Here is a 14,938-nt window from a genome sequence, read left to right on the forward strand (position 1 = left end):
AGTATTTTTAACTGAACAGAAAATCTTTTTTCTTTTTTGTCTTTTTAGGGCCCCACCCACATGTGGAAGATCCCAGGCAAGGGGTCAAATTGGAGTTGTAGCTGCCAACCTTCACCACAGCCACAGCAAGGCCATATCCTTAACCCACTGAGCGAGGCCAGGGATCAAACCTGCATCCTCATGGATACTAGTAGGGTTCGTTACCGGTGAGCCACGACAGGAACTCCTGAACAGAAAACTTTAAGGCAAGCAAAACAGATTTTGCCCATTTCAATATAGAAACCTAATGTTATGTACTACATGTCCCCTTGGAAAATTCTTAGACTAATAACTGATTTACAAAATAAGATACCAACACTGAATCTTTCCTAAAATCCACTGCTTCTCTTACCAGTTCTGCAAAATCTGCGGCTTCCAATTCACTCAATGCTGTGTCTAATTCCATCTATGTAGAAAAAAAAAAGAGCAACACAAAACTCATATTACTTATATTACTTACATTTAACTCATATTACTTATTTTTTAGTAACAGCCATATAAAAATGCTTAAAAATTACTTGAGGAATTGAATAAATATATATCTCTGTTCTGTGTTATATAAGAAATGTCCACAAATGGAACATCTTGTTTTATTTGCAATTACAAAAAAAAGAAAAATTAAGTTAACATATACAAGTTTTTCAATTAAATCTCATTTATTATAAAATGGGCTTTACTCTATCCAATGTAAACTAATTTATAAGTTTTAAAAGCTGCTTTAGAGTTCTGCTAGAAAATTTTTTAACCTATTAAAAATCTTAAGAGAAAAAAAATCAATTGATTTAGACAATCTATGATTTGTTTTTGTTTTTATATTTCTCAAAAGTTGGATTCTTGGAAGTATCAACATTCTTCTCTGTCTCTTTCCTATGTTTTGTGTAAAAAGGCTGTTAAACTTTATTCATGGATTAAAACATGAAGGCAAGCATTCCCCTGGAATCTGGCATAGTTTAACTACCCTACAGAGTTATTAGAAAAATCTCTTAGGATTTAGCTTTTGTTTCTATGGTTTTTGCTTGAACTCCTTCATGCATTTGTCCCTCTTTAAAGCATTCAAAATTTAAAAACAGAATACATTTAATTTGCATTTTAATGTGAAACTACTGACCGCTGAAGCTTGTAGCATATATGATATTTGTGAAAAATAATCCCTTTTCTTTAAAAAAGGTCAAGACAGTCTCTGCAGGACTGTTTCACAAACTGTGTCTTACTGAGATGACAAAAGCTTTGGAAACATTAGTCATGCCTTTCAGTGCTTTTCGCACAGTATGACTTATTACTCATTTGTGGCCTACATTTTTCTGCATCTAGCAAATACGTTATGTTCTTCTTTTTGTGGCTATAGATTCCCTTGTGAAAAACTATGGGACAAAAAGAAAATTACCCACTTGTGATTTCTGATCTCAGAAACCTTAATGTCTAACAGGTTGCTATTCCTGCTACTGAACTCTAATACATGAGGTTACTATAATTGCACCTTCGGAAAAATTATTTTTTAAAAATCTGACAAATAAACAAAATAAGGAAATTCTCAAACACCTGGGAAGGAAAACTAAAGTGCAATCTCATCAAATACTGAACTCAAAACATTTTTCCCAACTTAAAAATAACCATTTTCCCCTAAAATTTATCAAGCACAAATTACTTCACATACATATATACTTTTAACTAGATTTCTTAAGGCATAAAATTCCTTAATATTTTCCATTAGAATATATATAGTCAATAAACCCTACTTTTTTTTTTTTTTCTTTTTGGGGCTGCACCTGCAGCACATGGAGGTTCCCAGGCTAGGGATCAAATCGGAGCTACAGCTGCCAGCCTATACCACAGCCAGGATCTAAGCCACATCTGCGACCTACACCACAACTCACGGCAATGCTGGATCCTTAACCCACTGAGCAAGATCAGGGATTGAACCCACATCCTCATGGATGCTGAGTCATGGCAGGAACTCCAAACCCTACTGTTTTTAACACAGCAAGAAATCTCAAAGGGAAAAAGAAAATGTGCGAATTCTTTAAGTTTGCTGGTAAAACAAAAGCAAAAACTACAAGAGTTATTGTGTATTTCAAACTTGACATTCATCAGAGACTTTTAGATCACTTTATCAGAAAGTATCTATCTCTTTCCAAAAATATTGTTCTCAATTCTCTTAACCACATTACATAATATGGAAAATGTCTAAGCTGTATCCTCACTGTTTCCCATGTATCAATTCCATCTCCCCAACTAAACCATCAGCATCCAGAGGACTTTTCTGGATTCTGAAAGCATAACACAAATCTGAGTACTCAGAACAATGAAGACTGATCTCCATACAGTAGTGCTGGACTTATAAGGACAAAGACAACCAAAGCTTCAGTGAGATAAGCAACAGGTATAATTTGAGTCAAATGATTAAGAAATATATATGCCAGAATTCACACAGTGATTTCTCAGTCTGATATTCTTTTGGGTTGAAATAAATAAAGGCATACAATCCTTTTAATCAAATACATGCTACATTGAGGAAAAAAAAAAAAGTCAGTAAAAAAAAATCTGACTATAGAAAGCAACCTTCACATGGAATTTATAACACCAAAAGGGACTGTTATTTTTAAAATGTCTTGAACTTCTTAGAAGGAAAGTAATATTTAATCATAATGTGTCCAAAGTCTGAAGATATTGTCCCTAAAAACATTAAATACCTCTACTCTCACAGAAGCCAATACATATTTTGAGGGAGAACGCAATTCTGAGACAGGGCAAGAACTTGAGCAATCGCAAGACCAGACTGGCAAGCCTCATGATTGGTACTTCCGACTTATGAAATTGGCCTTGTGTCTTTCAGGAGAAAAAAGACTCCAGAATGAGCGTGAGTCAGACTTGAGGGAGTCTGTTTGGAACCAGAATCTTTCTATCTTAAATGTAAACTTATCTAATTACATTCTATTTTGAACACTTATGATTTCTTATTAAAACTGATGGCAGCAGAATTACATATATTACACTTTTTAGTTTTTATACAATTTAGGAAAATGATAATCATTGGCCTGAGATACAAAAGATGCAGCAGTGGGCAGTTAACAGAGGCAAAGTCAAAAAAAAGAATACTAGAAGATAAAGTTTCCTTTAAACATGCTCTAACCCCTCAACTCCCTCCAAATAATCATCATATAATACTACCCTCACCACTATAACTACAATTACAACATGCAGGCATGATTCTCAGCATTTTGTGTGATAACTCATAATTTCTTTATGAAGTAAGTAGGTACTATTATTCTTCCATGTTACAGATAAGGAAACAGAGCAAAGTGACTGATAGTATCAGTTTAAATTATTATTATGCTGTCACAAGGCATTTATTTGATCCTGCATCACAGAATTTCATGAAAAGCAGAATCCTGAATTGGGGTTTTAACTACAACATAGCCCGGGTTTCTTCATGGTCAGGGAACTGCTAAGGTATAGCGCCTCATTAATACTAATACAAATGGTGTGGCTAAACAGAGTATTGTTGATAAAAATGTCTGAAATGATCTTTTCAATCATTCAACAGTAAAGTTATTTTGGATCTAGAGAAATGACTAAAATCACAGTGACAATACATCATGAAGTTAGCTTTTACAGAGCTATCTATAGAACAAGGCAAAAAGCAAGTTACATATTAAACAAAGATTTGCTATTATTAGTGGAATTTGTATTTAAGTTGAGAATACTTGTTAGCCAATCATTTTATCACCTAACTCAATGACTCTGCATTATTAAATTGGAATTACAAAATTCAAAAGTAAGACATAACATCTCATTATGATTTCTGAAAAGTATTTCAAGTTTGAACAAGGCTTACATGTTAAAGTAAGATAGAGCTAGAAAGAAAAAGTCGACTGCACTGGACTTCCTACTTTATCAACCAATTGTCCCTTTAACTCTTACCTACTATCTTGAAAATAAAAAAAAGCCTAAGGGGAAAAAAAAGAGAGAAGATAAAGAATTACAGGCAACCGGTTCTGATTCTTAGTTATGACACCTAAGACTACCTTAATTTCCTGTGGAAGTGTGAGCCACCGAACTCCAGGGAGATTGTCTAAAAGTACTGCACTGGCAGCATCATACTGCTGTGCACTGGAACTGGCAATGGAGTGCAGGTTAGCAGGCTGAAGGGCTCTTTGAAAGAACAAGCTGAAAAAATGATCCAAACGAGGAGCATTCTCAACCTGGCAAAAGGCACTGAAGAAGTAAGAGTCATATAGTTAGAACAACATATGGAAACGGTGGTCATCTCTTGTACATTCCTCAGGGGACTGGGCCATTCCCAACTACGTAAGTTCTCTTCCATATTCTTCCTCCTCTAATAAGAATTACTCCTATAATGTTACTGAGGGAGTGTGTTAAGAAATTTACTCTGTCAACATTTTTTACCCTAAAACCTATTCTCAAATGCACTGGGTAGATGGTACTATGATAAAAACCACATAAGAGGTCTAACACAGTGGTATATCTACAACAGAATGGGCTGAAGTAAAATACCCATTTTGCAGAAAAATGTAAATTGCTTTTACCTCTGACTATCTCTCACCCATTTATAGCTCCCAGTATCTTTACTTTTATTTTATTTTATTTTATTTTTTGTCTTTTTGCCTTTTCTAGGACCGCTCCCACAGCATATGGAGGTTCCCAGGCTAGGGGTCAAATCAGAGCTGTAGCTACTGGCCTATGCCAGAGCCAAGCAACGTGGGGTCTGAGCCGCGTCTGCAACCTACACCGCAGCTCATGGCAATGCCGGATCCTTAACCCACTGAGCAAGGCCAGGGATTGAACCCGCAACCTCATGGTTTCTAGTCGGATTCATTAACCACTGAGCCACAACGGGAACTCCAAGCTCCCAATATCTTTAGCACAACATAGGATGAAAAGAGATTTTGAGCTTTGTAATACCACAGATCTGGCTTTGAATCTTATCCCTGCTTTTACTAGGTAGATCTGTCAGGAAAATTATCTAATCTTTCTCTGAACTTTTGTTCCTTGGAATAATACAATCTAACTAACTCTCATGCAAAGTACCTAGTACAGAGTAAGTATAAGTACTTATTATGCTTACTACTTACTGGTATACAGTAAACACATAATTAGTTAAGTTATTTTCCCCCTTCTTCATTAATGATGGTGTGACTATTTAAGAACTTAAAGACAACTTGGTCTTAGCCATGTAAAAGTAGTACAGCATTGCCTACAATTATTCACTGGAATAGACTACTGGATAACACAGTTACTGATACATATAGTATTACTATATCAGAATAATATTCACTGCTTAACTCAACCAATTACTTAAGTGCCTACTATTGTAGGTACTATTTTCATTGCTGGAGGTACAGCAGTAAAAATATCAGGACAAAAAGACAAGGTCTCTACTTCCCTGGAGCTCACATTCTAGTGGAGAATGACAAGAAATGAACAAAAAGTAAAAACATAAACTTGTACAAAGGACTAAGCAGAGAACAAGACCATCTGCAATGGATGAGGTGACTGCTTGGCTAGTTGAGATCACATGGTTAGAGAAGAGTGCAAAAGCCCAGAGTGGGAACAAGTTTGGCCAGGGGTCTGCAGAACAGTACAGAGGGACAGAGTGGATTGAGATCTGAGATCAGAAAGGTATATGGAAGCCAGACAATAATGTAGAAAGACTACTGTAACTTTAGAAATTAAAGAGGCAAGAAAATCAGTTAGAAAGTTACTGCAGTTGTGAGGGAAGGCAGTGGTTAGACAGCGTAATAGTGAAGATGGAGAGAAATGGATGTATCTGAGATATGTTTTGGAGATAGACTGATTAGGATTGGCTGGGAATGGTGAGGGAAACACATCTTTCATTTGATCACACAAACTGTGTTAACATATAATTAAGTTTCTGTGGCTCACAGGGAACTATCAGCTCACAACTTGAAAAAGAGAATTTAAGTTTTTGGACTTTATAGTCTTTTAATAATTTTTCATAATGGGCCTTCAATATCTTTCATAATCAGGAGTTCCTGTTGTGGCTCAGTGGTTAATGAACCTGACTAGCAACCATAAGGATGTGGGTTCAACCCTGGCCTTGCTCAGTGGGTTAGGATCCGGTGTTGCCATGAGCTATGGTGTAGGTCGCAGATGCGTCTCAGATCTTGTGTGGCTGTGGCTGTGGTGAAGGCTGGCAACTACAGCTCTGATTAGACCCGTAGCCTGGGAATTTTCATATGCCATGGGTGCAGCCCAAAAAAGACAAAAAGACAAAACAAAACAAACAAAAAAAACCTTTCACAATAAGAAAAAAACCTTATGATTAAAAAAGTTATTGCAAAATGACTATTAACAATACCTTGGATCCATACTCCTTCTTGGTTTTAAGAACTCAATGGATCTTCACATTTATTACCTTAGTTTACCTTTCAAATTCTCACTTGGATAAGAAGGGACTACCTAAGTTTGCTGTCAACCTGGAGACACTTCCAAATCAATGGAAGCTAAACTTCAAAATGAAATTCAGAGAAATTAAGAGTCCCTCTGCCCCAGCCTATTCCATTGGAATTTTCAGAACAACTCCAATTGCTTTATCTTTATATATGGAATTCATTATAAGAATTTAATCTTTATCTCCAGTTTTATGAAAAGAAAAGCTTCAATTAAGGCAAAACATAGCAAGGTTTGTTCATCTAGTATAAATTTAAGGAAATAGTTTATAATCATATCCTTACTTTTTATTGGTTAACAACTTCCTTTTCAGGAACCCTCTTACACTGATGATGGGAATATAAATTGGTACAACCACTATGGCAAACAGTATGCACATACTTCAGAAAACTAAAAATAGAACTACTATATGATCCAGCAATTCCACTCCTGGGTATATATCCAGACAAAACTATAATTCAAAAAGATAACATGCACCCATACGTCCACAGCTGTGCTATTCACAGTAGTCAAGACATAGAAACAACCTAAATATCCATTGACAGATAAATGGATTAAGAAGATGTGATATATATATACAATAGAATACTAATCATCCATAAAAAAGGAACAAAATAATGCCATTTGCAGCAACATGAATGCAACTAGAGATTATCACACTAAGTAAAGTCAGAGACAACTATCATATGATACCACTTTTGTATAGAATTTAAAATATGGCACAAATTAAGCTATCTAAAGAACAGAAACAGACTCATGGACATGGAGAACAGACTTGCGGTTGCCAAGGGGGAGGGGAAGAAAGTGGGATGTACTGGGAATGTGGAGTTAGATACAAACTATTACATTTAGGACAGATAAACAGTAAAGTCTTACTGTATAACATAGGATACCATATCCAATCTCCTGGAAAATAATATACAAAAAAGAATGTGTGTGTGCATGTGCGTGTGTGTATGTGTGTGTGTATAAAACCGGGTCACTTTTCTGTACAGTGCAGAAATTGACAGAACAGTGTAAATCAACTATACTTTAATAAAAAATTTAAAAATTTCCTTTTTAGTAAAAGGTAAAAACATTGTACATGGTTGCCTAGCTAGCCTTTTGTAGTTTACACATTTGGAAAATGCTAGTAAGAATTGGGTTTGAGAGAGAGGTACCTCCTAAGAGGCTCTTGGAGAAAAATACTGTAAACTAGTCAATTTTCCCAGATGGTACTATCACAGAAAATTCCTTTAAGCATCTTTGAGAACAGTGACAACAAAGATCCACTCTGGATAAACAGAGAGCTGATAACACCATGGCTTGGAAAAATGTATAAACTGCCTTTGAATTTTTAAATTTTTATTTTCTGGTTTTTAGGGCTGCATCCACAGCACATTGAAGTTCCCAGGCTAGGTGTAGAATTGGAGCTGCAGCTGCCAGCCTGTACCACAGCCACAGCCATGCCAGATCTGAGCCACGTCTGTGACCTACACCATAGCTCACAGCAATGCCAGATCCTTAACTAACTGAGTGAAGGCCAGAGATCGAACTCACATTCTCATGGATACTAGTTGGGTTCATTACCACTAAGCCACAACCAGAACTCCTGAATTTTTATACTGACATAGTCTTAAGGCTCTGAAAGTAAAGGTATTATTTTAGCCCTCTATAGGGCTGGGACTTGCAAAAACCCCACAAAGAAAAAAGTCCATCTTCCACCCATAATTTTACATGTTCAAATGTTAAAACATTTACCTCAAATTTCCTCCTTCAGATCAAGAAAGATGCATCACATACTGCAAAGTTAAAAAAGCAAGAAGCAGAAAAATATGCATATCATCAGCCCACATGTGTAAAAAAGAGGAGTGTGTATATTCATTTTGTATAGAAAATATATGGAAGGCTATATGCAAAACTAGTCAATTACCTTCTCCACTATGACTTTTATTTATTTTAATAGCACATACATTTTTTTCACTAAAAATTTTTTTAAGGAAAAAGTATATTTTAGCATAGTGAATTTGACAATGGAGAAATAACACAAAAAATTATAACTGGAGGAAAACACAAAAAACTTATTTAAAATTTTTTTCTTTATCTCTTCTGGAGAAATGCTCTTACACTTGTCCCTACAAAAATATATTGAATATAACTGTAGTTATATCAATTTCATAAAAGTAACATATAAGACCAAAAAAAGAAAAAGCAATGGATCAAAAGAAAAACTGCCTAAGATGTAATATAAAAGCCAGTCATGAAAGATAAGAAAATAATAAGGAAAAACCCAAACAACTCTCTTACAACCAAGGAACACTAAGTACAAAAGTTGATTTAGAATCATATACTTAAAACTTCAGATTCAATTCAAAGAAGTACTTACCTATCTAAAGAACCATACATAAATTTTAAGGTTCGGGCAACATCTTCTATCACATTCCTTAGCTGAGGAAGAGGAACTCTAAAAAAAGCAAAAGTGCATCTTTTCATTTATAATATAATTAATTGATACATAATATGAAAGAAGCAAATCCTCTTTACATTTTATACATAAGCAATGTGAAAAGTATATTGTTAACTGGAATTATAGCTGTGTAAAATGATTGTTTCCTGCATTAGCCATCAGATTTTGATGTCTAGAGCTAGCATTTGAACATGGGTCAAGTAAGGACTTTTATGTCACCATCTATATGCAGATTTCTTAGCCCCCCTTTAGGGTTTAAATTCTTTTAAGTTTAAAGTGGGTCCATAATCACTAAACCTTCTCAGGTTCATTTTGAGGATTAGATAAAATTAATGCATATAAAGGAGTTGTAATACCTGGGCCCACAGAAAGAAATGCTAAATTCTTGACATTTTCCAGTATTACCCAGCTCTCAACTAGACCTCCAACTTTAGAACCTCCAACTCTTATGACAAAAAGATACTTCTAAATGAAAAAGAGAGGAAAGAAAGTAGGAGAAAGGAAAGAAACGGACTTATTTCCTCCTTGAAGCCTTGAAAGAATTCTACAAAGCAGGTCTTAACCATTCACATTATATGAATGGTTAATCTGAGGTTCAAGAAGTTAACTTGTGCAAGCACACCCAGTCCTTGTCAAAGCTGCCGTGGGCATCCATCTCCTCAGCTCCCAAGCTACTCTCTCCACACCCACATGTCTTCCTGGTTAGGCCCCTGCTATTCACTGCTGCCATCATAGGAAGGTGATCTCCCCCATGAAAACACATATTCCTGGAGTATATGCCCCATCCTACCCTCTGTGGGGCAACTCTTTTCTCATCCTGCTTGTAAAAGGAACAGTGGTAAAGAAAGACATATACAGGCTGTGGCATTAAGACAGATGGAGCGGGGGGGGGAATCCCAGGGATGCCAGTTCAAGTACAAACTACATGTAGGATGTTGGAGATAAAAAGACATAAGAAATTGACACTAAGGAGGTACTTGTGTATGATCACTGAGCAGATGAGCATAATAATAACTACGTTTCACAGTCATGTGAAACGAGATGGAAGGAGGAAAAGAATATGGTAGAGAGTGGCTGCTGTGAGCAGTAAGAGAGCTGGGTAAAGAGCTGGCTAGAACTATTTCTGTCTTGAAGCTCAGGACAGAGAAGAAGGAGGATCATTCCAACTTATCAAGCCAAGTTCTCTAGGATAGGAATCACATCAATATTTAGGAAATACCCTCTCCCCACCCCTATTCTGGTAATAAAGACTGAGGAACTGGCTAGAGAACCCCCTATTCAATAAAACCTTGATTCAGAGCTCAGTAATGACAGTCCTTTTTTGGCTTCAGGATAAAACCTCTCCTGGAAACCGTCTCTATCTGCCTAGCTAAGTCGGCTGGTGGCATCATATGGCGGCCTCAGCTCAGTTCCTTAGCTGGACCTTCCTCTCTGCTCTCTAACTGCCCACACTACCTTATCTTACCATTGGACTATCTGTGCTTTTCTTTTGCCTTTTAGGCTACTACAAAAGTCTAAAGGTAAATGTTTTTCCCTGCCACTATACCCTAAAGTGTCATATTCTGGAGATTCTCCAATATTTGTACACCCATAGTTTCAAAACAGCACAGTTTTTCATAATCTAATTCACTGATATATGGCAGTCTCCTAGCAGGGTTCATTACAGTCCCTTGTTAGACAGAAAAACACACATGAGCTGGTTAAAGAGAGCCATCATTTAATACATGTAATAGCACCACTACCCCTTCATATCAAATTTTTGAAGCCCCAAATTAGAACCCCATCTATTTATGATAGATCATATCTCTTACTGTCCAAAATTAAAGACCCTTTTAAAACATAATCATTTTGATATTTTTCACTGCAGACTTCTTTGGAGTTCCTGTTTGTGGTATTAAAACACATCCACAAATTGTTTGATACTCTTTCTCTTGAGTATAGGCTGGACTTAATAACTCACTTATTACACACAAATATATATAAATGTCAGCCCTGTTTTTACCTTCAACTATTAAAATAAGATATATTTTAAAATACTTGAAAAAAGTTAAGAAGGAGACCATGACAATATAAGATATGCCATTAAAGAAGTCACTTCAGAGTTAAATATTCATTATTTGATGCAAGTTGCTTGGCGTCAAGGCAAAACACCTTTCCACTGACCCATAATTCTCCAAAATCACCAACAGCAGAAAACCATAAACATGCAAAATCTACACCACAATACTGTTAAAAGTCTGAGCAGAGGACAAGCTCATCTCTCAGCTACCTCTATACTGGCCCCCACCTTTGTGAACTGGTCTAGCAGTGCCTTCCTGGCGTCTTTCTGCACTATTCATACCAAATGAACACAGGTAGCTATTGTACTAGTTCAGCAAACCTTTAAATTAAAAAAATTTCTTAAATTTGCCTCTTGACAAAAATGCCATAATTTTAATGAAACAGACTTTGTTAGCGGTATTTTAGAAATGATTTTTAAGGTAAATAAAAATCTCAACTTACTCCTCAGCAGGTAGGCCAATTAACAACAACTTGTCAGATTCTTTCCAATAAGCCACATGAATTTGTTTCCCATTTAAAAGAAGGGATGAGCTAAGAAAAAAATGAGTCAAATGTTAGAATATCTTTAAATGTCATAAGGTTATAAACAGTCATTTATAAAAGATTACATATGGTATGATTTAAAAACAGCATGCTTAATAAGCCAATTTCTTGGCATATACCCAACTGCTGCACAGGAAAGGCAAGGGATTTTATAACAAAAACATATTCTGAAATATATATATATTTAAAATCCACAATAAACTCTAGGGCAAACAAAAGTAGACCTATTATAGCAAAAAAAAGTTACAATTCTTTTGCTAATGTTAGCTGACTATATACAATTTTTTTTCAAAAGAACGCTTCCATCCCAGTGTGCTAACTTAACAAATCTTTTCTGATTGTCCATTTATAGACACTGAAGAAACAAAGATGTGGTCCCAGCTCAAAAGATGATCACTCAGTATAGACCTAGATACATAAACAGGTAACCAAAATATAAGTCAGGTTTAAACATATTCTCAAGGGAACATTTAGGGTGATGGATATATTTACAGTGGCAAAGGTTTCAAGGTCTATACCAGTGTCAAAAATGATCAAATTATATATTTTTTCATATACTTTACTGTACTTCAATTATATTTCAATGAAGTTGGAAAACAAATTAGATGTGTTTGAAAAGGAGATACAATAATAAACTATAGAAACATAGAGAATATGATTCCTTATAATGTTGGTAGGTGGTAGGAAGGAAATAAAATAAAAATATATTTAGTGTTTTCTTTGTTGAAATTAAAATACATTGATCAGTCTTTATCTGCTGAGTCCTCAGGATAGAGTGTACCTTTTATACTACAGTAGATAAGTGTGTGGGATTTTAAATGTGAATTGCTACATAGATTTTATTTAAAAGGGATATTACTCTTACCTTAAGAGTTTAAAAATGCACGTATTTTAGCCAAACATTAGACTCTTTTATAGTCATGATTAATTCCACTATAGTTTTAAAAGTGTACGCAACAAAAGACACACATTACTAGGAGTCCCTGAAATAATTACTTTCTTATTTATTCTTTCACCAAAATATTTTTCTATCTATATATGTATATATAAACATGTTTTCCACATGTTTGAGTCATATCTTATTGATCTAAATATCCAGTAAAATATATATACTTTAGAGAAAAATAAAATAAAATCTACTTGGAGAGACTTAAGACAAATTTTCTTTCTAATGAGATTAAAAATGAGACCTGTGGAGTTCCCATCGTGGCTCAAAGGTTAACGAATCCGCCTAGGAACCATGAGGTTTTGGGTTCGATTCCTGGCCTAGATCAGTGCGTTAAGGATCTGGCGTTGCCATGAGCCATGTTGCTGTGGCTCTGGTGTAGGCCAGCGGCTACAGCTCCAATTAGACCCCAGGCTGGGAAACTTTATATGCCGTGGGTGCAGCCCTAGAAAAAAAAGGAAAAAAAAAAAAGAGACCTATATCTTAAAAACATCATTCTAAATAAAAAATAAAAGAAGCCAGTCACAAATAAGCACATATTATGATGTCATTCTTGTGATATGTCCAGAATAGGGAAATCCATAGCAAAAGTAGATTAGTGGTTGTTCATGGCTTGGCGTGGGATAGGTGGATTAATAGCTAAAAGGTACAGGGTTTCTCTTTGAGATGATAAAAATGTTCTAAAACTGACTCTAGTGCCTGTTGCAGGTAATCAGCAAATATACAAAAACCATTGAACTGTATACTTTAAACGGTTGAATTGTATGATACCTAAACTATATCTCAATAAGGCTATTTTAAAAAATAAAGAGGCCTTTTGACATGCTTTTATGAATACAAATTTGAACACTAAATGGAGCCTCAGTTACTAGTATCCTAGAATGAACTAATCTTTTCTGTATATACTATATTAAAAGTCCCAGAGTTAAATATACATTACTTTCATTTAGAAAAACAAGGCAATTCTTCTTTCTGTTGTCTTGCAGATCTCTTTTAAAATCCTAGAGATGTCATTTTAATCAGAACATGGGAAAAGTTAAAGCTTAAAAAATCTAACTTGATATTTAATCTAGATTAAGGTGCTCTTAAAATTTGAGATAAACCTTTTCTGTAAAGTCTAAAATTATTGAAATATTAAGGAAGAAAAGCTTATTGTCTATAAATTTATTTTGTGACAAGTTTCTGTGGTGGCTCAGCAGAAATGGATCTAATATCCATGAGGACACAGGTTCAATTCCTGGCCTTGCTCAGTGGGTTAAGGATCCGGCATCGTTGTGAGCTGTGGTGTAGGCCAGCAGCTACAGCTCTGATTTGACCCCTAGCCTGGGATCCTCCATACACTGTGGGTGTGGCCCTAAAAAGAAAAAAAAAAAATTATGAAAAAAAAGCAAAAACAAAACCCCAAAGCTTTGTGTTCCCTCCTTTCATAATGTAACTATAATATTTCAAAATCAGGCTTGATAAATCAACCTGGAATGGGACGTGTGGCTTTAGAATTGACTACATGATGTAATTTATTTTTCAAAAAGTTATTTGACCTTCGTCTGCTTCTCCATCACTGAGTGAACTTGTACAGATGACGCTGCCTTCTGAATATCTTCCTATAGTGGATGTGTATTGTGTGTTTTTCTATCACTGTTCTAAGAACAAAATATTTTGAACTATATGAAAAATACAGTATTCAGTCATTCTTACCAACCACAAAGGTACTGTCGAGAAAATTAATGATCAAGATAAAATCATGAAAAAGCCAGACTCATCAAACACCATGCTCAAGAGATCACCATCATGAAGAATTTCTAAAGTGTAGGTCATTGGTCCAACTTTGTTATTTAAAGTGTGCCAAAACAGGAGCCCCTCCCCCCCAAAATAGTGTGCCAAAATATCCAGATCTACAGCTATACTGAGAGCCTACACTTTAAATAGAGGACTAGTAGAAATAACCTAGGTGAGAAACAAAATATCTGCAGACAAACCATCAACCATATAGATACTTATATTATAGATACAAAAAACATATTTGTATAATTGATACTTGTATTAGTATTTTCTCCATCAGAACCAAGATAAAGAACTTGAGAGAAAGAGAATTAAAGCTAAATAAAAATCAATTATTACCTAGTAACTTGCGTCCCAGTTACATTTTCCAACATATCACAGAGTGTGAGAAATATCCCTCTCACACTTTTAAGTTTCTGAGATGCATCAGATACTGGATAATGATAAAGGATTTCCTGCTGTTAAATGAAAAGAAATAGATACGTCAATCCTCCCCAAATTTTCCAACCACTATTTTTTTTCGTGGCAAATTCAGCCATAGGATTAAGGGGAAAAGAAAAAAAGAATCCCTTCAGCTTCAGTAGGAGATTCATTCAAACATAAGGAAAGAAGCATACTTGGAATTTTAATGTATCACCTAATATTTAAAATACCACATTTGAAAATAAGTTAGAAACTGTCAAAACTGGCCA

General features: G+C 35.3%; 1 protein-coding gene across 1 annotated transcript in view; it reads right to left on the reverse strand.

The window, feature by feature from the left end:
* Positions 1–14,938, reverse strand: part of INTU (inturned planar cell polarity protein) — an 81,598-nt gene that overhangs the window by 24,124 nt on the left and 42,536 nt on the right. Inside the window, 5 exon segments of the mRNA XM_005666876.3 lie at positions 392–445; positions 4,065–4,254; positions 8,837–8,914; positions 11,420–11,509; positions 14,586–14,704. Of these exon segments, the coding sequence (XP_005666933.3) occupies positions 392–445; positions 4,065–4,254; positions 8,837–8,914; positions 11,420–11,509; positions 14,586–14,704 (531 nt within the window).

Source organism: Sus scrofa, chromosome 8 (genome assembly GCF_000003025.6).
Source record: "Sus scrofa isolate TJ Tabasco breed Duroc chromosome 8, Sscrofa11.1, whole genome shotgun sequence".
In the NCBI taxonomy this organism is placed as follows: Eukaryota; Metazoa; Chordata; class Mammalia; order Artiodactyla; family Suidae; genus Sus; species Sus scrofa.